A 24,956-nucleotide genomic window follows, 5' to 3' on the forward strand; every position below is an offset into this window, starting at 1 on the left:
CACGTGGGGCAGCTCGGTACTTCGGGTCCGACACTAACCAGTGCGCAGGCTCTCTGGCATTCTAGGCCCAACCATGCAATGTCGTGTGCTCACCCCAGACTTCATGGCACCCAGAGTGCAACCCCTCCACACACCTCCAAACGTGCCCTAGAACCCCTGGGCAAAGTCATTTCCAGGGCAACGGTCCAATTTTCCTCTGAACTACAACGGGGGCCGCAAACCGCAAACAACAGATCGGGACGGAAGTGCTAAAAGGCCAGTCCCACGGAGGCTGCGGGAACAGAGGCACCGAGCACAGGCTCCCCACGGCAGGGACGGAAGGAACAGGAAGAAGAATACTGAAGCACCCCCTCCCCACCCCGCAGGGAGAGTGGAGGCAGACAGGGCCAGGGAAGGGTGGGGAGGGGGTGTGTGAATGCGCCAATCAAATCCTGCACATCCAAGCGTCCCTTGAACTCAGAGTCCATAACCAGAATTCGTTACAAAGATCCCACAAAAGGGAGTTTATGTTCTGTATATTTTGCTTGAAATCGGAGATGGAAGCATCCAGGGTGCCTGGTGCACAGGGTGTGCACAGTAAGCGTTTGGTACCTGAACGCACAGTCAAGACTGCCACGCGAAGTGTCCAGAACCTATGGGCTTGCACCACTAGGTCCCTAGCAAAGAGCTACCAGCTCCATGTTCCCAGTATGGCCCTTTCATGGGGCACAGCAGTCCACCAACACCACAACATCACGCATCCCACATTCCGGGCTTTCCAACCAGCCGTGCGTGTGCAGGACATGGCACCTGCTTCCCCAAGCGGGCGGAGATGCACGTGCACAAGGTCTGCCCCCAGGCCGGAGCGGTGCCCCCCATGCACTGGGCTGGGCCACAACCCTGCCATCACCTGCAGCGGGACTCCTTCCCACACGCTTGCGTTAACAAGCACACGACACGTACTTGTGAACGTTCTTCCTGTACCACGCATGCCACATGCCATCTGGTACCCAGGTTTTCAAATTTAACAACAAAATATAAACCTCGTTAAAAATTCTGCTGTATGGGGTGCATGGGTGGCTCAGTGGGTTAAAGCCTCTGCCTTCGGCTCAGGTCATGATCCCAGGGTCCTGGGATCGAGCCCTGCATTGGGCTCTCTGCTCTGCAGGGAGCCTGCTTTCTCCTCTCTCTCTGCCTGCCTCTCTGTCTACTTGTGATCTCCATCTGTCAAATAAATAAATAAAATCTTTAAAAAAAATTCTGCTGTATCATTATTTTTAAGCATTTTTTTATTTTTTAAAAAAGATTTATTTATTCGAAGGAGAGCACGAGAAAGTGTGTACAAGCAGGGGGTGGGGAGGGGCAGAGGTAGAGGGAGAAGCAGGACTGCCTGCTGAACAGGGAGCCCAGGAGCCTGAAGTGGGGATCGATCCCAGGACCCTGAGGTCACAACCTCAGGGAAGGCAGATGCTTCACTGACTGAGCCCCCTGGAGCCCCGCCTCCGTTAATATTCCATCGGACCAACGAGTCAGATGTATTCAAGCAGCCTCCTGGTAACGACTTTTGGGTCCCTTCAGATGCTTGGCCATAATAAACCACACTCTGACAGGCATCCCAAAAGCTGGGTATCTGCATACCGGTGACATTATTCTCTTATAAAAAAATTCCTCAGACTGGCTTTCTGGACCAAATAATATGCACATTTGGATGCTGATTTAAAAACTTTATTTAAAAAAGTTTGTACCAACTTATGGTCCCATTAGGGCTGCCTGAGACAGGCCATTTTCTCACACTTTAGCAAACATGGAGTAATCATAAATCAAATGCCTAGTTAGATAACAGAAAATGGAGATAATCTTATTGTCTTTAATTGGTAGATTGAAGTTCTCTATGTCACTATTATATAAAATGTTGAAATCATTTATGTGATTTGTTACTTTGTTGGGCCATCCACTTTTTTTAATGAGTCTATAAAACTGTGTATCAAGCATGTAAAATGCGAAACTCCCCAGATTTAAAATGAAAGGAATGGGGGACTTATGATTGCTGAAGCTTACATGTCACAAATAACCAGACCACACGAAGTTCCCCATTACATCAAAGAATTATGAGGTAACTCTCTACCTTGCTGGCGTGTACTTCTAAGACTTTGACCACTGCCTTAAATATATGACATCAGGGAAATCAACGGAGTTCCAAATTAACTAGTGACGTAACACAGACTCTCCAAATGAGGATTTTAGGAATCCCTGAGAAATGAGGACTTTTCAGTCCTTGAGAGGCACGCGCGCGTGTGCGCATGTGGGCATACCCGCCCCCCCCCATAGCAGGGGTTAGGAGAGGGAGAGAAAGCAAAAAGACGAGAGGAACTGAAGTGGCCGCCGAGTCCCGCCACCAACACCCCCTCTAAGGATGTCTCCCACCTACCTGGATGTTGTCAAACTTGAGGCCCGGCATGGTGAGGCTCTCCTTGTCGACAAACACTGTGCTGTACTGCTGGGTGGCTACTGAAATCAGGATGTTCCTGGTCGCCTCCCCGGGGAGCCAGGCGTCACTTCTGCGGTCCGTCTCGCTCATGCTCAGTGCTGTGGCAAAGGGGTCCTCGCTCCCCGCAAACACAGCCTGGATCTGGGAAAACGGTTTTGGAGACTGAGAGATTTCTAGAGAAGCTGTGGAAACCCCTGCTTCTGACTTTTCCATCCCTGGGGAGTGAGAAGGCTCGGCGGCACCTGGGGACCTCTCTCCCCCTGCAGTGGAGAGCAAAGACAGATTTTCTGGAGCAGAAGAGCCTGCGTTGGGGTTACTGACGGAGATGAAAGTGGACGTCGTGAACGAGTCGAAGAAGTCTGAGGCCAAGGAGTTAGTGCTGGCGGGATCGCCAAAAAATTTACTCAGGCTGGGGCTTGGCTGCACCGCCTGGGGAGGGGTCTTGGCCACCGTCTCGCTGGCACCGCTGAAGCTCGGAGACTTCACCATCTGGGACTCGAAGCCGTCCCGCAGCAGCAGCGGCGGCGGCTGGGAGTGGGCGGGGAGCGGCTGGCTGAAGATGGTGCACACGGGGATGGGCTCCTCGTGGGGAGGGGACTGCCTCAAGGGTGCAGCGCCCCCCGGCCCCTCCGGGCCAGGGCTCCTGTCCCCTGGGCCAGGGTCCTCTGCTCCCTCCTCCCCCAAGGCCGGCACACTTGTGACTTGACTGTGCTCTGGGTCGGGGGTCGTGCCAGAGATGTCTTCGGATGCACCCTCTCCGTCACTTCCACTGTCCTTGCTCAGGGTGTCCACGGCTCCTTCGTCCTCGAGACTCTCCAGTCTGGGACCTGCGCTGCCTCCTGCAGGGTCCCCAACATCCCGCAAACAGCTGAGGTCACCTGCGTCATCTTCGCTATTATTAGGAGAGTCAGAAATAAGGACGCTTTCCATCATGTGCTCGTTAAGCTTATCTACAAAGTTATTAGAATCTTCCGACGTAGTCTCATTCTCTTCAGACCCGAACTCGTCCCCGCCGAGGTCGATGGTTTCCTCGTGATAAAGCAGGTGCCCCTGCTCTCCCTGCGGAGCGCTGCTCCCGGCTTGTCCCTCGGCCGGACGCGAGTCCCCAGTCCCGCTCTGCTCGGCGCTGTGAGCGTTCTCCATGGTGCCCTGAAGCAAAGACAGACAGGAACCGGCCTCGTCAGCTTTCCGCTCAGTTATCGAGCTGGTCTCACCTTCTTGTTCAAACTCTTTTCTAAACTTAAAAACAAATGGTGGATACGTGTCATTATACCTTTGCCCAAACTCCCGGGACACGTAACACCAAGTGTGAGCCCTAAAGCAGACTGTGGACTTTGTGTGATTGTGCTGTGTCAGCACAAGGTCCCTGACCGTAACAGACACGCTGCTTGGTGGGGGAGGTGACGGGAACATGGGAAATCTCCGACCTTCTGCTCAAAATTTCACAGCAAGCCTACTATAGCTGCTCCAAAAAACAGTCTATGAATACATGTTTATCAGGTATATATTCAAATGGTTCCCAACTCAAGATTCCATTTCTCCAACCATCTAGTGATCGACTGATCGTGGTAAAAGGTATGTAACATAACCACCTTAATCATTTACCACCTTATCCATTTCTGAGTTCACAACAAAGTGGTATTCATACATTCCTGTCACTGTGCAACCATCACACCGATCTCCAGAACTTTATTTTATTTTATTTTATTTTTTAAGATTTCATCTATTTGACAGCGATCACAAGGAGGCAGAGGCAGGCAGAAAGAGAGGGGGAAGCAGGCTCCCCGCTGAGCAAAGAGCCTGATGTGGGGCTCGATCCCAGGACCCTGAGATCATGACCTGAGCCGAAGGCAGAGGCTTAACCCACTGAGCCACCCAGGCGCCCCCAGAACTCCTCTCATTTTGCAAAACTGAAACACTGTGGCCATTAAGCAATGACTGCCCAGCGCTCCCCGGCCCCCACTGCCAGCCCCTGATAATGGCCTTCTGCTTTACGACTCCATGACTCTGACCACTCTAGGTACCACATAGTACGCTGTCCCACACATGCTGTAGTGGGACAACATACTACTTGCCCTTTTGTGACTGGCTTATTCTACTTAGCATAATGCCCTCAAGGTTCACCCGTGCTGTAGTAGGTCAGTTTCCTCATTTTCTCAGGCTGAGTCACAAGCCACGCTACTTCCGTTTCCCCGCCCGTCCACTGACCAACACCTGGCTTGCTCCCACGCTTCGGCTACTGTGACTGCTGCTATGAACACGTGTGTACAAGTATCTCTCTGAGTCCTTGCTTTTAATTCCTTTGGGTATGTACCCAGAAGCAGGACTGCCGAATCATAAGGCAGTTCTATTTTTAATTATTTGAGCAACCAACCAACAAACTGTTTTCCATAGTAGTTGCACCATTTTACATTCCCTGAAAGAGAATACGAGGATTTCAATTTCTCCACATTCTTGATGACACTTGTTACTTCCTGTTCTCATACTAGCTTTCCTAACAGGGATGGGGTCGCTGGCCTTTTATTTATTATTATTTTATTTATTCTTAGCTGGCAGAGTAGGCGAGAAGCCAATGAAACACAAAGGCCCTGTTGCCTGCCTTCCAGCCTAGCTACCAGCCTCGGTGCAGTTCTTGTGGATTTACATCAGTAGGGACAACGGCTGAGTCTGCTTGGGTTGCATGTCTGGAGAAAGCTGTATTATTGTACTGTGCGTGTGTAGTGATCTATGGGTCCACATGTCCGGTTTGGGTTATAAAAGGTGGAGAAACCTGAACGGATCGTGCCTGTGACATTCTCCCAGGAGAAGTGCTATAGTGGGACACATGAAAAAATGTTCATCATCACTGACCATTAGGGAGACTCAAATCAAAACCACACTGAGAGACCACCGTACACCAGTCAGAATGGCCAAAATTAACAAGACAGGAAACAACATGTGTTGGAGAGGATGTGGAGAAAGGGGAACCCTCTTCCACTGTTGTGGGAATGCAAGTTGGTGCAGCCTCTTTGGAGAACAGTGTGGAGACTCCTCAAGAAATTAAAAAATAGAGCTTCCCTATGACCCTGCCATTGCACTCCTGGGTATTTACCCCAAAGATACAGATGTCGTGAAAAGAAGGGCCATCTGTGCCCCAACGTTCATAGCAGCAATGGCCACGGTCGCCAAACTGTGGAAAGAACCAAGATGCCCTTCAACGGACGAATGGATAAGGAAGATGTGGTCCATACACTATGGAGTATTATGCCCCCATCAGAAAGGACGAATACCCAACTTTTGTAGCAACATGGGCGGGACTGGAAGAGATGATGCTGAGTGAAATAAGTCAAGCAGAGAGAGTCAATCATCATATGGTTTCACTTATTTGTGGAGCATAACAAATAGCATGGAGGGAGGAGAGGTGAACTGAATTGGGGAAGTCGGAGGGGGAGACGGACCATGAGAGACTGTGGACTCTGAGAAACAAACGGAGGATTTTGGAGGGAAGGGGGTAGGGGGTTGGGTGAGCCTGGTGGTGGGTACTGTGGAGGGCACCAACTGCATGGAGCCCTGGGTGTGCTGCATAAACAATGAATTCTGAACACTGAAAAGAAATTTTAAAAAAAGAAGAGCTGTAGCAGCTTTGGGGCCGGGTGTGGAAAGTCGCAGGTTACAGCGTGAGTGTGAAAGCACAATGAAGTAACGACACGCCGTGCCTGCTCTTCCCGGCCCAGCTGCAGACCCCTCTCCCATGAAGCCGAGACACTCTGATGTCCTCCCTGGGATGTCGTCTGCCTGAACTGAGCCCAAGAAAGAGAAGCCGGACCGCGACAGAGTCCCCTCCCCGAGGCAGGCTGACCGCCAGGGCTACTGAGCCAGACGAGCTGCTGGGTGTACTCTGGCTCGGCCCTGTTCGGAGGGTTTTACGTGTCTCACTCGGTCCTCACAGCCACCCTGTGGTCCAAGCGCCACCATGTCCTTCACCTTGCGGATGAGGAAGTGGTGTTCAGGGAGGTCACGCCCGCTCAAAGCTGTGCCGCTAGGAAGCGGAGAAACTGGGGCTGGTTCAAGTTGAAACGCTGGGTTGACACAGGGTGGCAGAGGCCACAGACTGAAAAAAGGAGTTTGAATTCTAAAGAAAATGTGCTTCTTTTCTTGAAGAACTTTCTTAGCAAAAGCTACTGTATGGGGCGCCTGGGTGGCTCAGTCGTTAAGCGTCTGCCTTCAGCTCAGGTCAGGATCCCAGGGTCCTGGGATGGAGCCCTGCAGGGGGCTCCTGGCTCAGGAGGAAGTCTGCTTCTCCCTCTGCCTGCCACTCCTCCTGCGTGTGTTCCCTCTCTCCCTGTCAAATAAATTAATAAAATCTTAAAAAAAAAAAAGCTATTATAGATAGTTATATTCTTCCAGTGAACAAAGTCCAATTAAGATGAGGTTTTCTCGGGGCGCCTACGTGGCTCAGTGGGTTAAGCCTCTGCCTTCAACTCAGGTCATCTCAGGTCATGATCTCAGGGTCCTGGGATCGAGCCCCACATCGGGCTCTCTGCTCAGCAGGGAGCCTGCTTCCCCTCTCTCTCTGCCTGCCTCTCTGCCTACTTGTGATCTCTATCATATAAATAAATAAAATCTTTAAAAACAAAAAAAAGATGAGGATTTCTCTAGCAAAAAAAAAAAAAAAAAAAATGCTTGCTTGACCTTTAGAAACTATACTTAGCTGATCTCTAGATAAGGGTGGTTCTTTGTCAACACTTCCACAGTTTTCCAAATTAGCTGTCCTTCCTTTTTACAGCCTGGTCACCCTGGGATCTAAAAACAAGATTACTTTAAAGTAGAGAATCAAAGTTAAACACTTTGGAGAAGTTTCTTATCCAGCACAGTGACTAATTCCCCATTTGTTACATGTGCACCTGATTAGCTACAAAGGAGTAAAAAATGAAAGGAAAAAGGAACAAAAGCCTTTTTCTGGTACTATTTCACGGCAAGGCAGACTGGAGGCTGCCTGGAGAACATGAGCAAATGGGTGGGCTGGCACACGTGGGGCCATCCCCGGGGTCCTCTCTGCACGGCACAGGCTGGGCAGGAAGATCAAGGGAACAGTAAACACAACTTCCTTTCACCTGGGCAGTAGCTGAATGCAATGTCATCGGTGCCCTAGTACACAGAAGGGGACCCCGAGAATCAGAGCAGTGACAGGACTCGCCTAACATCACTGGTAGTGGGGTGCCTGGCCGGCTCAGTCAATGGAGTATATGACTCTTGATCTTGGGATTGTGAGTTTGAACCCCACACTGGGTATAGACAGACACTACTTAAAATAAAATCTTTAAAATAAAATAGTATAATCACTCGTAGGAGCGCTTGGATGGCTCAGTGGGTTAAGTATCTGCCTTTGGCTTAGGTCACGATCCCAGGGTCCTGGGATTGAACCTGCAACAGGCTCCCTGCTTCCTGAGGAGTCCGCTTCTCCCTCTCCCTCTGCCCCTTCCCCTGCTCATATTTTCTGTCACTGTCAAAGAAATAAAATCTTAAAAAAAACCCCAAATCACTGGCAGTAAATGATACCGGCAGGAACGGAGTTTGGTCCTTCCCGATTAATCCTCACGGGGACGGACACATCGCAGCCCCCCACACAGCGCCTGCTGCCTGGGAGATGCCAGAGACTACAGCTGGGTTAACTGCTGGTTCGGAGCCTCTCTCAGAATGAAAACGGTTCACGCTGTACGTCCGGAAACCCGATACTACAGCAACAGCTCGCGGCTGAGTAACACAGGCTATAAGAAAAGGTCTGATACAATTACAGGAAAAGTTAACGAATATCAGAACTGGAAAAATCACATTGTCCTTAGGTACAGGGAAGGCTGAAGAAAGTTCTACTTCAAAATTAGCAGAAATAAGTACGAGTCCGGTGAATGTGTACGTGTTTAGACACAGAGACAGACCCAAATGGGGGCACCAGAGAAGGACTGTGCAGGTCACACGGAGCTACTTCCCACAATTCACTGGAGCGAGAGAAAGCTAATCACTGTGCAAGACCCACTCATTCTGTGGACGGGATACTTACAGCAAGAAACAGCTGCTTCAGCAGTAAAGAATCAGACATTGAAAACAACGAGTTTCTAGGAAAAAAAAAGTCTATGAAACAGGCAGATTTTTAGAAATGACAGCTCCTAGAGAGTTGTGGGAAAACTTATTTATTGAGAGTAGAAATGTAAGTTTTCTGCAGGTCGGGTAGGCCAAAGATAAAACTCTGACACAGAGACTGTGTGTATCAATTTATCTAAAATTTTTTTTTTAAAGATTTTATTTACTTATTTGTCAGACAGATCACAAGGAGGCAGAGAGGCAGGCAGAGAGCGAGGAGAAAGCAGGCTCCCCGTGGGACAGAGAGCCCGATGCAGGACTCCATCCCAAGACCCTGGAATCATGACCTGAGCCGAAGGCAGAGGCTTAGCCCATTGGGACACCCAGGTGCCCCTCACTGTAAGCTTCTTGACGCCAAAGATCATTTATATCATTTATATATTTTTTACGATTTTTATTTTCCTGAGAAGAGAGAGACGGGGCAGAGGTGGGGGGAGGGGCTGAGGGAGAGGGACGAGCAGACCCCCTGCTGGGCAGCGAGCCGGACAGAGCTCGATCCCAAGAGCACGATCATGACCTGAGCCGAAGGCAGAGGCTTACCTGAGCCACCCAGGCGCCCCACCTTACGGTATTTTTAAAGTACTGACTTTTCAGCGATTATTTGAGATGAAGTTTCATTAGGAACAACCCAGGAACAACAAGGAAAATCGCAGTAGCTCAGGTTCCCTTTCGGACGGGACGCTGGACTCGCAAGTCCCTCCAGGCCGCGAAAACGTAAACCCTCTTTCCGCGAACACCGATGCCGCGGAGCACGGGTCCGACTCCCGCACAGTCCCGCAGCCCCGCGGAGGACCCGCCCGGTCCGGCATTCCCCGCGCACCGTCTTCCCACGCGCAGGGCCACTCACCGAGAAAACCAGACGGCCTGGCACAGGCGACTGTCCCTGCCGGACGCCGGGGCGCCGGACTCCGGTTTCTGCCCGTGCCCCCGGCAGGCTGCGGGTCGGACCCCCGCCCGCGCAGCAGCGCAGGCCAGAGCCCCGGGCACCAGGTCCGAGGAACTGCTAAGCCGCAGCCTCACGGCTCGGCGACCCTGCAGAGTGACCGCGCCGCAGTCCGCACACCGCGCTCACCGGCGGAAGCAGGACCCGGGCGCGGGGCCCCTGCACGCGGCCCCGAGCGGCCGAACCGCCCTGCGGCCGCCCCCCCCCCCCCCCCGCAGCGGGCCGGGCTCACGGTCCGTCCGGCCGCTCCGCGCCCAGCTCGCGCCGCCGTCCGGGAAGACCCGAGGCGGCGGGAACGGGAGGCCGCGCCCGGGCGTCCCGGGAAGCACGCGCTCTCCGTGCCGCGGCGCACGCACTCGGCCGCTCCGGCCCGCCCGCCCGCGGCTCCGCGAAGACCGACGCGCAGCGACAGCGGCGCCGCCGCACGTCCCCCGCACCGCGTTCGGTCGGCAGGTCCGCGCGTCCACCGAGAGCCGACGGCGGACTCCGGCGCTTCCCCGGCCACGCGCTCCCCGAGGGCCGCAGCCGGGGCCTGCGGGACCCCCCAGGACGAGGCGTCACCGAGCCGCGCCCCGCGGAGGAGCCCCCAGAGTGGGCGCCGGGAGAGGAGACCCGCGGCCCCGCAGCAGCGGCGACGAGCGCACGGGCCGCCGACGGGGGCTTTCCCGAGCGGCCCGGCTCTGGGCCGGCGGGGCTGAGCTTAGGGACGACCCGACCCCTCCCCACATTCCCGGCCCTAGTCTCACCTGCCACCTGCCCCGGGGACTGCGGAGGCGCTCAGCTGCCGCGGCGACCGGACACTGCGCAGACGGCGGACGCAGACCGGAAGTAGGGACTGGACCGTGTCCCTCCTGCGGCCTCTGCGCCTGCGCGCGCTCTCCGAGCCGCTTCCGCGGCATGCGCACGAGCATGCGCAGTGCAGGGACGGCCGCCCAGCAGATTTCCGTTTCCTACTGCGGTGGGCAGGACTTGTACCGGGCCTTGCGGGGGGCGGGGAATGGGCGGGGCCAGTTGCGTCATCCCTGGGGGTGGGGAGGGAAATTAGTTTGACGCTCAGACTACTGGGATGTGGTGGGAAGGGCAGGTGGCAGAGAGAAGGCTAGGCCTTTTCATTTTATTCTTTTTTTTCCTGGCCAGAGCACCCAGGAAACACTTATTTGTAGAATTTTTTCTTTATGCTTATCAGTATTTTCTACTTTTCCTGCTGTGTATCCGGACTACCCGTGTAACAGCATTAATGATAAAGATGGCAGTGATGGTATCAGTCGTACGTGGGTACATTTAATCCGGCCGTGCGAGAGAGCTTTCTCTTAGCTCCACAGCTGAGTCTCAGGCGATCAGGCACAGCGATCTGGGCCGCTGCTTCCTAGATTTTTTTACTGCAATCACTGAGGGCTCCTTATTTGTTTGAGGGATATCTGTTGAGTATTAACTGTGCCTGGTGGAGCACTAGGCACTAACATACAGCGGAGAAAAACCGTTTCTATTTTCTTTTCATACGTGATTACATTTTTTATTTTTGACAATATAGTACCTATTCAATGCATACAATGCAATGTCTTGACACGTGTGCATTGTGAAATGAGAACCAAGCCAATCAAATTAACACATCCATCACCCCAATGTTACTTTTTTTGTGGATGTGTGATGAAAACACTTGAGATCTACTCTCAAAAGCCTCAAGTATAGAGTATCTTATTATTAACTGTAATCATCATTCTGTACATCAGGTCTCCAGAACTTATTTGCCTTATAATTGGAAAGTTGTATCCTTTGATCACTTGCTGCTTTCCCTTTACCACTAAGCCTCTGGTAAACACCATTCTACTCCTACAATGAGTTCAAAGGCTGCTTTTTTCCCCCTCCATATTTCAAATGTAGGTGTGTACTCATGCAGTATTTGTCTTTCTGTGTTTGGCTTATTTCATTTACCAGAATGTCCTCCAGATTCATCCATGTTTAGCAAATGATAGTGATGAAGTTCTAGAACCGAGGTGAGGTTCAGAGCTGACGGCTAAGAAAGAATTCTTAAGACATCTTTGGTGCAAAAAAGGTGGTTTATTAGAGCATGGGGACAGGACCCATGGGCAGACGGAGATGCTTCACTGGGCATGTGAGGAGTGGCTGGTTATATACACAGGAGTTGGGTAGGTGAGGACAAAGGGGTGTTCAGAAGGGCTATTGGGGTAAAGAAGACTGTCAGGATATTGAAGGACTGGTTACTATCAAACCAAGGCCACTTTCCCTCTAATGAGGCACTAACATAAAGAAAATTGGGAGTCTCCTGGTGGAATGTTACATTCCTGCTATCAAGCGTCCTTGTTAGTGAGATTTGGGTTTAGAAGAAATTTATTTACTTTTCCTTCTACCTCAGCCTCCTTCAGTTTTTATGGAGGGGAGGGCAACATTAGGGCTTGAGGAACTGAGTTATGTGCCTTTGGAAATTGGGGTATTGATAGGATAACTTCTTTGTTGTACAACTCAAGGACATTTGTAAGCCAAGGAAGACTCCTGCCTTGTAGGATTGTGATCTCTGCAAGTTAACTATTTGTTTTCCTTCTAGGGCAGCCAGGGGTGCTTGAGGAATGTGACACATATTATCGAGGGGAGCGGGTGGAGAGGGGGTGCAAGGTGCCAGCTTTGCTTTGTTTTCAGCCAGCCTTCTGCTCCCTCATCAATAGGATTTCATTTTTAAGGCTAAATAACATTCCACTGTGCGTGTGTGCGTTGCGGGGGGCGCCCGTGTGTGCCACATTTCATCCATTCATCTGTCTATGGACAATTATTGTTTCCTTGTCTTGGTTGCTGCGACTAAGGATGCAGTGAACATCAGAGCACAGATGTCTCTTTGACGTGGTGATTTTATCTCCTTTGACTCCCGGAACTGGGAATGCTGGAACAGTGATCCTTACAGATGTGAGGTGACAGCTCATTGTGGTTTTGGCTTGTATTTCCCTGTTGATCAGAGATGTTGGGCACCTTTTCATACACCTGTTCCAAACCTTGCCATTTGCCTTGAAGATGGAAGTTAAATAGTGGGAGAGGTGTGCGGTCCCGGGAAGCAGAGGAACCCAGCTTAGTGAAGGGGGTTCTCCTACGGCATTTTGGGATTCCGTGCAGTTTCCCTTCTGTCTGTTGAGGACATGGTCAAGGCAGGCGTAGTCAAGGAATGCTGTCTAAGCAGTGTCCTCCAGGACCATCTCTGGACATCCCCAGGGAACCCAGGGTCTTCTCAGCAGGTTCCTATTCAGAGTCAAATGCTGGTCAGATGTTGCCAGCGGTGCAGGTCACTCCCTGGCGCAGGGCTGGCACTGCTTATCCCCCCGGGAGGGGGGCTGCCTGCGGCCTGAGTGAGCGCGGCCACCGACAGGGATCCTAGGCGGTGCCCTGGTGAGTCCACAGACTAGGCACACGTCCAGCTCCGCACTTACTACGTCGGTGCCGTCCACTGTCAGTTCTGCAGCCGCTCACCGCTAAGACGGAAGAATGCTACCTTAGGCGCAGGGTTAGAGGCAAGAACTTCAAGGCAGGGCCTGTGAAGCGTCTGTCCCTGCGCCCTGCTGGGCACGAATGATAACAACCCCCGGCAGGGCCAGGTGAGCGATTCCGTCCGGGGGGACCGAGCAGGGAGGGCTCCGAGCGGGGGACGTCTGCGGGACGCCCGCCCACCGACCCAGCCAGTCCGTGTCCTACCGACCGACCCGTCCTCCGCCCCCGGAGATCCGCCTCCGGCCCAGGCTCCTCCCCGCCGGGTCCGCCTCCTGCGGCCAGAGGGTTTGAGAACCCGTTTGGAGTCAAGTGAGTATGCGCCAGAGCCTCGAGCCGTTTCCATTGGCAGCCGGAGAGGAGCGTATTGATGACGCAGCAGGAAAATACAGGAAGTAAGGCCTACGGGAGCCGCGGTGGGCCCAGAAGGCCTGCAGTTGGGGCCTCCGGGGAGGGAGGGAATGAATGGGCGCTGAGGCCGAGGCGCGCGGGTTCTGAGCACAGGCCTGACGCGGTGAGCGGCCCAGCATGGAGGACGACGCTCCGGTCATCTATGGGCTGGAGTTCCAGGTGCGTCCAGGGGAGCCCCCGGGCCGCGCTGTTTGCGGAGCGCGGCGGGCGCGGCCCGGCCCCTTGTGCGGCTGCGGGCCGGGGGCTGCGGGGAGCGGCTTCAACGGACTCGGTTGTCCGGGAAGGCCCAGGGTCCTGCGGGCCGCAGCGAGGGCGCAGCGCCGGGGCCCACGGCCGCCGCGTGCGGTTCCCTGCGGCGCGCAGTTCTGGTTGGGGGCGCGGGGCCGAGGTCGGCGGGGGCGCTTGACTGCCCTGCGCGGGCCCCACCGTGAGCCCGGGCTGTCCCCCCGGGTCCCGGGCTCGGCGCGGCCGCTCCGCGTCGCGCAGGGTCCCCCGGGAGCGGCGAGGCGGTGCGCGGGCGGTGGAGCGGGACAGCAGGGACGTGTGCGGGGAGCGCGGACAAGGGCGCGGCCGGGCCGGCGGAGCCGGGAGGGCAGCGAGGGCGCCCCGCGCCGGCCCGACGGAGCCCTGCGTCGGCGTCACCTCGGCTGATGGCTTCGGGAACCTTAAGGCACTCAGGGACAGATGCGGAGCCAAAAGCCAGTTCACTGCCGTGTGCGGTACGCGATAACGTGGTCGTGCGCCCCACATGCGCGTTAACAGTGTAAGTAGTGGGCCCGGCGCTGCCGTCCGTGAAGCGCCCGCCTTCCGCTCAGGCCCCGTCTCGGGGTCCTGCGGTGCAGCCCAGCCTGGGGCTCCCTGCTCGGCGGGGACTCCGTTTCTCCCTCCGCCCCTTTGCACCGCTCATGCTCGCTCTCTCCTCAAATGAGTAAATAAGCGTCTTTAAAAAAAAAAGACAAAACTAAGAAATATAAATGCTCGTGGGTGTCAAGAAGCGTACAGTGAGAGCAGCAGTGGTGTTAGTTTCTAAAAGCCTGGGCACCACCATAGCCCCTCAAGTTTAAATCCGGCTCCAGGGGCGTCTGCAGGGCTCGCTTGGTGGAGTGTCCCACTCTTGATTTCCACTCAGGTCATGGTCTCGGGGTCCTGGGATCCAGCCCTGCCTGGGGCTCCCACTCAGCGGGGAGCCTGCTGCAGACTCTCTCTCTCTCTCAATCTCCCTTTCCCTCTTCCCTTGCCCTGCTCGCTTGTGAGCTCTGTCTCATAAATAAATAAATAAAATCTTTAAATCCCGTCTCCAACACTTACCTCGTAACCCTGGGTTCGTTTCCTTGCCAGTAAAATGGGAAAATGAGCTTGGATCCCCTGTGGCTGTTAGGAAGATTAAATGAGTTAATACGTTTAATTCAAGCACTTAGAACATTGCCTGGCACATAATACACACTCAGGAAATGTTCTAATTATTATCATAAGAAAAAATTCTTACAGATAAATCCATACAAGGCAGTATCAAAGTGTCCTATGAGGAAGGAGCTGTGTTTAGCTTTTGGCCGCAGGCTCAGTCACCCAAGACTGCCTTAACTAGCAGCTTCTTCTTCTTCTTTTTTTTTAAGATTTTATTCATTTAACAGACAGATCACAAGTAGGCAGAGAGGCAGGCAGAGAGAGAGAGAGGAGGAAGCAGGCTCCCCGCTGAGCAGAGAGCCGGATGTGGGGCTCGATCCCAGGACCCTGAGATCATGACCTGAGCCAAAGACGGAGGCTTTACCCCACTGAGCCGCCCAGGCGCCCCTTAACTAGCAGCTTCTGAGAGCAATCCTGTGTGCTGCTGAAGACTGCCTGGACTTCACGTCTCTCGCAGTCCTACTTAGAGATGCTCTTCTGTGGGCCACGCCCACCTAGCCAGCAAGCGATAAACTTGGGATTCTAACCTAGAGAGGCTTTAAACCTAAGCCAACTTCAAAGCCGCTTAACTACAAAGTTGCACTGCTTTCCCCTGGAAAAGGTGCACGTGTGGCCACATGCGGAGGGAGCCTGTGGGGAGATTGAGGGTCCCTGACCTCGTACTTCCTAAAGTGTGCATCTGATTCCAGTGTCCCTAATCACTTCTTTAGCTCCTTAAGAAATGGCCTGAATAACAGAGGTTTTGATCTTCAGTGTTGGATCTTTGAGATAACAAATGTTATTTCCTGGGATTAGTATCAAGGAGTGGATCCTTGCCTTGGGCATCAAATGTTTTATCTGAATTTCTCCTTTATCTTAAAAGAAGTAGCAGATTTTTATTCTTCTTTACTTTGGACAGTATGTGGGCCATGAAATTCTCGAATCTGCAGAATCCATACTAGAGTAAACATAAAAAGAACTGGAAGTCACAGTGGAGGTTTTTGGTTGTCAGTGACATTCAAATCACTGTGGAGAGCACTTTACTTTAAAAGGTAGGGCTCTGGAGGTTCCTGGGTGGCTCAGTCGGGGAAGCACCTGTTTTTGGCTCAGGTCATTGTCTCAGGGTCCAGGGATCCAGACCCACACGGGCTCCCTGTGCAGCAGGGAGCTGCTTCTCCCCCTTCTTCTGCCTGCTGCTCCCCCTGCTTGTGTGTGTGCCCATGCTTTCTCTGTCTTAAAATCTTTAAAAACAATAAAAGATGATGAGGATCTGATTGTTGACCAATGATTGAGGTAATGGGGCTCAAGGATAAAATAAGTTCCTTCTATGTCAATAAAGTCAGAAGAGCACCATACAGGGGTCATTAAAATAAAAATGCAGGGCACGTTTGTGTATGGAACATTATGATATGTGATTGACATCTTTTAGCTCGTAGAAAGCAACTTTTGATGTGCGTTTATGATTTTATTTTATTTTATTTTTTATTTTATTTATTTATTTGAGAGACAGTGAGAGAGAGAGCATGAGAGAGGAGAAGGTCAGAGAGAGAATCAGGCTCCTCATGGAGGTGGGAGCCTGATACGGGACTCAATCCTGGTACTCCGGGATCATGACCTGAGCCGAAGGCAGTTACTTAGCCAAGCGAGCCACCCAAGTGCCCCTAGTTCTTTTCATTTTTGTGCATTGAAAATTAAAAAGAAAATCCAAGTAATTCTTACTGTCTTTTAAGGAGTCAGATTGCTGAAAATCTGATTAAGATCTGCAGGATCTTACCTGCATCTTATTTGATTGCCTGTCATTAACGTTTTCCATCTTACCCGATTCCCTGACAACTGCATTCAACTTAGAATTGTTTCTTCTCTTTACCATTCATTCATAAAGATTTTTTTTTTTTTTAAATATATTTGTCACAAAGAGGGAGAGCACAAGCAGGGGGGGCAGCAGCCAGGGGGAGAAGCAGGCTTCCCACTGAGCAGGGAGCCCAGTGTGGGACTCAGTCCCAGGACACGGGGATCATGACCTGAGCTGAAGGTGGATACTTAAATGACTGAGCCACCTAGGCACCCAGAATTTTAAGTTTGATGCCTTATTTTTGTATATGCATGCCCCGACTTTCCTAGTTAATGGTGCGCTTGCTGGCCATGTGCTGGTACCCTTGCATGTTCTCTGCTGGGTGTACCACTTACCTGTCTTGCGTCCTTTTGTCCTGTGTTTCTCTTACTAGTCTAGACGATCCTGGCCTGACATGCTGTCCCTGTCGTACTTGCTTTGCGAGATGATGACCAGAGTCTATTTACAATAACAAGACAAGGAATATACCACCGTGTCCACGCCAGAGTTTACGGCTTTTTCCTGAAAGGGAGGAGAGTCATTTTACAGGATGTCCAGTAACCATGGTCAGATGGTCACCGAACTGACTGCTCCCAGACTAGGCACAGAGACCACACAGTTTAACAGTGACACATTTTAGCACAAAGCCATCTTACAGTTACATTTTATGGATTTGTGTATTTGACTATTGTGTGCGTTATGCTAATTATGGTCGTGATTTTTGTTATGGGTGTTTCTCCAGCATGGTCTGAATTTGAAATAGTGTGAATGAGACTTCTGATACCTTGCACACACTCTCAGTGTCCTGAGCAGGAGAAATCAGCCTTCCCAGGCTGAGTTTAATGTGTAATTCTTAGTTAACAGAACCGTAGTTCTTTATGACTATTCAAAAGTCTCTACAAACAAGATTATTTCTCTCTTGCACACTTATTTCTTTGAAACTTTGTGCATTAAGAAGACCTTCTTGGGGTGCGTGGGTGGCTCGGTTGTGTGTCTGGCTCTTGGTTTCAGCTCAGGTCATGATCTCAGGGTCATGGGATAGGGCCCCGCGTCGGACTTTGCGCTAAACTGAGTCTGCTTGAGATTCTCTCTCTCTGCCCCTTTCTCTGTCTCAAATAAATAAATAAATCTTTCAAAAAAGGAAAAGAAGACCTTCTGTGGTTGCAAGGGCCACCAGTCCTCCAGCAGACTTGCCGAGTGACCATCGCATCCCACTGAAGTGGCTTGACCGTGTCTGCCTTGCCCATTCCTGAGCCTCGGGTGCTCTCCCCACACTGGCTTTTGGATCTGTGGTCACCAGCTCTTCTGATTGCTTCCTTTGTTTTGAGGTTAGGTTTGGTCATTCGTGCTTTCCTAGGAAATGCATTCATTTATTTTGTCGACCAGTACTTCTGGTCTGCGGTGTGCCAGACGTTACTGTGTGCCCTGGGACGTGGCGGGAGGGAAGCAAACAGCCCAGCAGCCCTCCCTCCTGGAGGCCCCAGTGCAGAGCGGAAGCCAGGCGAGCAGCCTTCGGTGTTCTTCAAGACTCCTCAGTCGCCGGACTACTTTATTTGATGTCATTCTCTTTTCGTAACGTGAGCATCGAGACCGTGAATCTCCTTCTGAGCACTGACTTCTCAATTTTGCTGTTTTCTGGGTATTGTACGGTTCTGCACTTGATGTCCTTTGTCACCTGAAACTTTCTGGGGTCTTTCTCAGCCCCGCCCGCATCGTCTGCTGTGAGTGGGGGTCCGTTCGAGTATCCTTCCTGCGGTGGCTCTATGCTTCCCTCGGTGAGCTCCGTGAGCCCAGACCTCAGCTGAGGTCGTCGTGCCTTGTCTTCTCCAAGCTGTGCCTTGGTTTCCCCCGTGTACTTTTCTCTTCCGTTTTTCCTCTGTCACTGTTGGAGAAGGACTGCTCTGTTGGGCCGTACAGGCCTGGCTGCGTGTACAGCATGTACACACAGTGTGTACATGTGTTAGTGTGTACAGAGAGCTTTGGCTCTCCTGTGGCAGCATGTGGTCGGCGTGTGTGTGTCTTCTGAGGGCTTTTCCGGCCACTCTGCCTCGCCGTCCTTCCTGGTGGTGCCCTTGCAGGGCTCCTGGGCTCCTCTGATCCTGGTCTCTTGTGGGCGAGCCTTTCTGTCCAGCTGCTGTGGGCTTTGTGCGCGGGTTCGGACCTGGCCCCGGCTGGCGGGAACTGCCGCAGCCTGGGTCTGGTTTGTGAGGGAGTCGGCGGCCCTCATTCGTCCCCCGGCAGAGATGATGGCCCAGTCCGGCTGCCCACGGTGCAGCACCCCCTCCACTCTGGGTGACCAGAGTGCTTCCAGACGGGATGCCTGGCCTGCCCGGCCTGCTCTGACTCTTGCTACCAGCTGTGCCCCTGTGCGGCCGTCCCATGCCCACGGGGCTGCCATCTCTGCGGGGCAGGAGGGGGATGCTGCCGGGGCCGTCCTCAGCCTCCCCTGGCTCTGACCTCTGCCTTCGAGTCTTTCCTTCACGGTGTGTGTTTGGATTATAGATGTTTCTGGCTTCATTGAAGACGGTCTCTGTCTCCGCTTTCACTTTCCCTCTTGCTTTTGTGTCATGTTCGTGTTTTTCGATCTGTGGTCACTAGCTGTTCTGTTCCCTAGAGTTTAGAAGAGCAAAATTTAGACTTCAGCCTACTGCTCAGAAACGTGAGGTCCCGATTTGACTTGATGAGGTCGGAAGGTGGAGGGCGAGCTGGAGTGAAAATCCTCACGTCAGGCAGGTTGGGTGCGTGGTTGTGGAAATGCCGTCCAAGCAACGTAGCAGGGAGGGGTGGTGGCGCTGGAGAGGAGCTGGGGAGGGCGCGATGCGGGGTTGGGGGATCCTATGTGGTCCGCCTGGTAGGCAGGGGTGGGAGGGGTCGGGCTGGTAGCCAGAAGGGCAGGCAGGCCTGGGGAGGGGCCTCAGGCCAGTGCAGTGAGGCCTAGGGAGTGAGCCTCCCGGCTGGCCGCGGACCTGATTACTGACTAGTGGGCGTGGCCACTGGCCTGGTTACGGTGATGATGCCTGTGGGAGGGGGATTTGCTTGGAGGGAAGTGCGGCCCAGGGAGAGTCAGGATGGAGCCCGGACACAAAGCCACAGTGTGAGCAAGGGGAACCCCTGGTGATGGACGGGGTCCTCAGGGGCCAGAGGACAGAGGGGTCCCTCGTCAGGGGTGCCTGAGGCTGTGGGGCCGGGGCTGCAGGGAAAGCAGCGCTGCGGGGCGGCTGCAGGGAGGCCGGGTCAGCAGAAGGGGAGGAACTGCTCAGGGTCGGGGAAGGCTCCCCCGGTCTACGCCGCCATTAAGCATGGCAGTGAATGGAAGAAGGAGGTCGGCAGCAGCTTGAGTCAAGGTAAGACATTCTCAAAGGACGAGGGTGTGTGTGTGACTTGATTTTCCCACTTAGGGGAAGACATCAGAGTAGAAAACAGGGACAGAGGAGAGGGCTGCCCAGTGTTGCTGCCCACGGGCAGCGGGGCTCCCCTTCCCTGGGCAGGAGGGCAGGTGGCCACCTCTGCAGGAGGCCAGCTGATGCCTTCTGTGTCGCTGCTCCAGTGTGAGGCCAGTTTTCCGCTGTACGACGGGGCTGGGTTGCACTAGGGGCTCCAGAGGGGCAGGCAGGGCAGAGCAGAGTGGGCGAGGGACAGGTGGCAGCCCCTTGGTGGGGCTGAAAGGTCAGCCTTGGCACGCACACGAGTGAGGGTGTCAGTGAATGTACCAGTGATCATGTGTGGTGTGGCCCCTTCGTCCCCAGGAGCAGTGCTGTTGCCCCAGTTTTCCGTGAGCAGCTCAAGAGCTTTGGTGCTTCTCTGCCGCACTCTGGACCTCTGCGGTCTGGGGGTGCGAGATGGGGCGGAGAAGTAGGTGTTTACTTAGTACAGAGTGAAGAAGTGGGGCTCTGCCTCCTTTTCGCTCTTTCTTTCTGTTTGCGAAGTGGAAGTGATCTGCCGCGCGCTGAGGAGGTGCTGCTGTGTGAGGAAGGTCGCAGGGTGGTCGCCGGCTTCCTGCTCGGTCTTCCTAGCGGGGGGGTGGGGGGTGGGGGACAGCGAGGGGGGGCAGCTTGCGGTAAAGACGCCGTTTCTGGGGCGCCTGGGTGGCTCAGTAGGTTAAAGCCTCTGCCTACGGCTCGGGTCATGATCCCGGGGTCCTGGGATCAAGCCCCGCGTCGGGCTCTCTGCTCAACGGCGAGCCTGCTTCTCCCTCTCTCTCTGCCTGCCTCTCTGTCTACTTGTGCTCTCTCTCTCTGTGTCAAATAAATAAAATTTAAAAAAAAAAAAAAAAGAGGCTGTTTCTGCGGGGAGACCGCTTCCGATAGAAGGTCCAGCCGCCCGGTCTCTACCACGGAAAGCACCGGCTCTGTTCCACCTGCTCACCTTGGCTGCGCCTTGTGCTTGCCTGGGGTGCGGCTTGCGGGGGTGAAGTTCTGATGGGCAGCGGGGCCGGATGGTCAGCAGAGGGAGCATTTACTTGCTCGGACTAATAAGCCCGTGAAGACAATTTTGAGTCGCCCAAGGGACAGCTCAGTGCACAGCAAGTCCGGGGAGGCCTGGGGTTGCCGTCCTGTCGTGAAGGGGACCTTCCCCACCGAGAGCCTGGCTCCCCGGCATCTGCACTTGCCGCGTCCTGGGTCAGCTCACTAAATGGCGAGGTGCGGGGAAGACAGCGGTGTCAGGCACATGCCACGGCCTTTATTTGAGAACAGGGTATAGAATGATAACAACGTGACCGTGCTCTGCCTTCAGTCCCGTGTACAGGTATCTTACCTATGCCAGGTCCCCACATCACCACAGCAGAAAGAGAACCGGCTGGGAGTCCGGGTGCTTCTTCTTCTAGGGGCTTTGTGACCATGGCCAAGTCACCGAGCCTCTCTGGTCCTCAGCGTCTTTATCTTCTAAGGAGCAATAATATTGTCCATCCTGACTTTGGGTTTCCTTCATTGTGTTATGAAGATGAACCAAGGTAAAATACATGCAGATACTTTATGGCCTATTATACCTAAAATTTGATCTTGTAATAACGAGGTCATTGGAGCACCTCAGAACTATTACCATGACTAGATTTAAGAAGGTCATTTGATCATTCCCTTCATCGTAAGACCAGCATTATGGACACATATCTGTCACCCAAATGGCCAGAGTTATTATTATTTTAACCTAATAAAGTACTAAAATGATCTTAGATTCAATGTTTTTGAGATTTCACTGTAATTTTTAAAGATTCAGGTTTTTATTATTTTTTTTGGTAAGAGTAATTCTCTTCCGTTTTTTATTTTTATTTACTCATTTTGGAGAGCGTACATGCATGTAAGCAGGGGAGGGGAGAGGGAATCTCAAGCAGATTCCGAGCCAAGCATGGAGCCCATCGTGGGGCTTGATCTTACGATCCCAAGACCTCGACCTGAGCTGAAACCAAGAGGTGGACGCTTAACTGACCGCGCCACCCTGGTGCCCCTCCTCTTCAGTGCTTTAAAAAAGAAGGGGCTTGCTGTGTGTGACAGCATGCAGAGTCTCAAACTCATGGTGCTTTTCTAAACTGTGGCAGCTTTTGTCTCTGAAACACACGAGCTCTTTGACTTCATTTCCTTGCATGCTTACCCAGGGCTGCGGCTCCGGGCTCTGGCTCCAGGCTCTGTAAATTGCTTCGGGATGAAGCAGGTTGGCTGCTGGCTCATGATGGCCTCAGCAGCCCCTGCAGGTCTGAGCTGGCCTTTCATTCCATCTCATGGCAACTGACAGCGTATTTCTCCCTGCTTTCCGGTGATGGCACTTAGTGCTGTCTTCTGCTGGAAGTCAAGCTCATGGGTGTGTTTTGATCAATGTTGATTTGCTGCTGAGTGGTCTGGGCCAGGGGCTCTGAGATATAGTCATTTCCCACCTGCGGTGTTTAGGTCTTGTCCACTGTCTCCTGCGAATCTGTTTCCTGAGGGCAGGGCCAGTGTCCTGTCCTCCGTGGCACCTTCCATGCGTAGCCGCGGTGCAGGGGTCACATAGTCCGCTCGCACTTGCTGACTCGAAGCATGAATGAGTCTTTTCGTGGAAAATAATCATTTCTCTCAGATGAGTCCTCTTCTGGGCCCTGTTTTAGGGGCTTTCAGGCTTCTTCTGTCTGGGGTGATGGCATGTACCTCCATTTGAGTCTTTGTGTTCTTGTTTGAAGGGGGAGCCTGCCCCGCATCCCCTCCATTGACCTGGGCTCTTCCTTCCAAGCAGCTGGGCTTTGTCTGTGCAATGGTGTGGTGCTTCCTCACCAGTGCTTTTACTCTAAGCGAGCGGCGCTCGAATTAGCAGGATTCAGGGCATCTGTGAATTTGCTGGTATCACGTGCAGAGTTCTACTTGGTGTATTTTTGGCAGAAGGTGTATAGACTCACAAAGAATTCATCAGTTTTGCCAAGAGGTCTGCGACTGCAGTCCAGTTCTGTTGAGCAGGTTGTAGGCTGGTTGGCGAGACTGGATTTCTTCGTCCTGACGTCTCATAATGTGGGTACTGCTCTGGACATGTATGTTCTTGCTGTTAACTGACGTGTTCTTGTAGTTAGCGTTTTTATGCCAGCAACCCTTTGTGAGGAGGGGTAGGGACATAGGGCTATGGTTGAATTTTCTGAGAGCATGACATGAAATTGTTGTCTCCAAACCTTTTGGCAGTGGACACTGAAAAGGTCTTGTTCACCCTGTCTCAAAAATGAGACAGACTGACTGGTCAGGATGGCTGCTATACTGTTAATCTACTCCCGTTTTATTTATTTATTTTTAAGATTTATTTATTTACTTATCTGAAAGAGAGAACACGTGCACATGAGTGGGGAGGGGTTCAGAGGGAGAAGCAGACTTCCTCTGAGCAGGGAGCCCGATGCAGGGTTCAAGTCTAGGGCCGTGCGATCATGACCTGAGTAGAAGGTAGACACTTAACTAATTGAGTCCGCCAGGGGTCCTGCTCACCCTATTTTAGGAAGAATGAGTAAGAAATTGAGAAACACATGTAGGAATAAGATGTGGTGGAGGAGGACGTGGGACGTCTTGGCTGTGTCTAGCTGCCTGTGGGAAGAGAGCATGTGGACAGTGGCCTGCGTGGTGAACTGTGTGTGGTGCTATCAGTTTCTTGTCGTTGCTAGAACAAGGCAGCACCAATTTGATGGTTTTACTTATTTATTTATTTATAAAGATTTTATTTACTTAATTTGACAGACAGAGATCACAAGTAGACAGAGGGGCAGGCAGAGAGAGAGGAAGGGAAGCAGGCTCCCCTCTGAGCAGAGAGCCTGATTCGGGGCTCGATCCCAGGACTTGGGATCATGACCTGAGCTGAAGGCAGAGGCTTTAACCCACTGAGCCACTCAGGTGCCCCTATTTAATGATTTTAAAGAACAGCGCCTTGTACCTTACAATTCTGTAGTTCTGAAGCCTCATGTGGGCCTCATGGGGCTTAAATCAGGGCGTTGGTAGGGCCGCATTCTTCCCAGGAGGCTCGGGGGCAATCTGTTCTCTTGCCTTTTCTAGCTTCTTGAGGGGCCTGTTGTACTCCTTGGTCCACGGACTCCTTCCATCTTCAACGCCCGCAGCCACTGCCCCCACCTCCCCGCCACCTGTGCCTCCCACGGGCTTCCTGCGTCCCTCTCATGCTGCCACCTTTCCTCCCACGGGCATCAGAGCACGAGCTGTGGGGATGGAGGGATTGGTCCTGGCACACTTCCTGGTCGTACTGAAAGAGATGTGGGTTTGGTTGTGTTTGTCCCACGAGCATTAACCATTTATGAACAGTCTTTTCCTTTGAGGCTTCAGACTCTTCACCTGAAATTTTTTATTTGGTCTTTTAATTATTGACAATATTAAGCACAGGTGTTGTAATTCCTGCTGTGGTGCACCACCCCGATTCCTCTTTCAGGAAATGCAGCGGGTTCTGGGATTATGGGTGGCTGGGAGCTCTCGGTGGGTGCTGTTAGAGTTTGCCCTCAGCTGAGCAGAGCCACGTTGCCCTAAGTCACACCCCCTCCAGGAGAGCCTGCTGCCAACGACTGATTGGTGGGGTTGGGGGCAGGGTCGCAGATGGGCCTGGCCATGATGGCTCCACTCTGAGGAGCCATCCCGGCTCTGGCCTCCCTGTCCTCTGGCCAGTCCTGCGTCCTCTGGCCACTCCTGCTTCCTTCATGTTTCGCTCCTGCTCCCCCCATGGTGTCCTTCCTAAGAGTGTTCCCGGCAAACCTGTGCACAAAGCCTGATGTTCTACAGCTGGTTGCCCAGAGCCTGACCATCTGAACGCTCAGCAGGCCTTTCTGTTGTTTGCAGTTTGGTTTTTAATCATTTGGTTTTGGGTGGGTGTCGGACTAGTTA

At 52.9% G+C, this 24,956-nt stretch overlaps 2 protein-coding genes across 7 annotated transcripts in view; one reads left to right on the forward strand and one right to left on the reverse strand.

Moving 5' to 3' along the window:
• The window catches only part of TRAPPC12 (trafficking protein particle complex subunit 12), a 69,225-nt gene extending 58,815 nt beyond the window's left edge, over window positions 1-10,410 (reverse strand). The window contains exons 1-2 of one of the 3 annotated variants that reach the window (XM_059132769.1): window positions 10,274-10,410; window positions 2,408-3,616 (exon numbers count right to left, since the gene is read on the reverse strand). In XM_059132769.1, the coding sequence (XP_058988752.1) occupies window positions 2,408-3,610 (1,203 nt within the window). In that variant the 5' untranslated portion in view covers window positions 3,611-3,616; window positions 10,274-10,410. Of the gene's footprint in view, window positions 1-2,407; window positions 3,707-10,273 lie in introns of all 3 variants that reach the window. The other 2 variants (XM_059132770.1, XM_059132768.1) reach the window with 2 other exon arrangements.
• Window positions 10,411-13,416: 3,006 nt separating this feature from the next.
• EIPR1 (EARP complex and GARP complex interacting protein 1) overlaps window positions 13,417-24,956 on the forward strand; it is a 123,540-nt gene continuing 112,000 nt past the window's right edge. For 2 of the 4 annotated variants that reach the window (XM_059132771.1, XM_059132773.1), the window contains exon 1: window positions 13,422-13,583. In XM_059132771.1, coding sequence (XP_058988754.1) covers window positions 13,542-13,583 — 42 coding nt within the window. In that variant the 5' untranslated portion in view covers window positions 13,422-13,541. Of the gene's footprint in view, window positions 13,584-24,956 lie in introns of all 4 variants that reach the window. The other 2 variants (XM_059132772.1, XM_059132775.1) reach the window with 2 other exon arrangements.

This window comes from Mustela lutreola, chromosome 9 (assembly GCF_030435805.1).
Source record: "Mustela lutreola isolate mMusLut2 chromosome 9, mMusLut2.pri, whole genome shotgun sequence".
Classification (NCBI taxonomy): Eukaryota; Metazoa; Chordata; class Mammalia; order Carnivora; family Mustelidae; genus Mustela; species Mustela lutreola.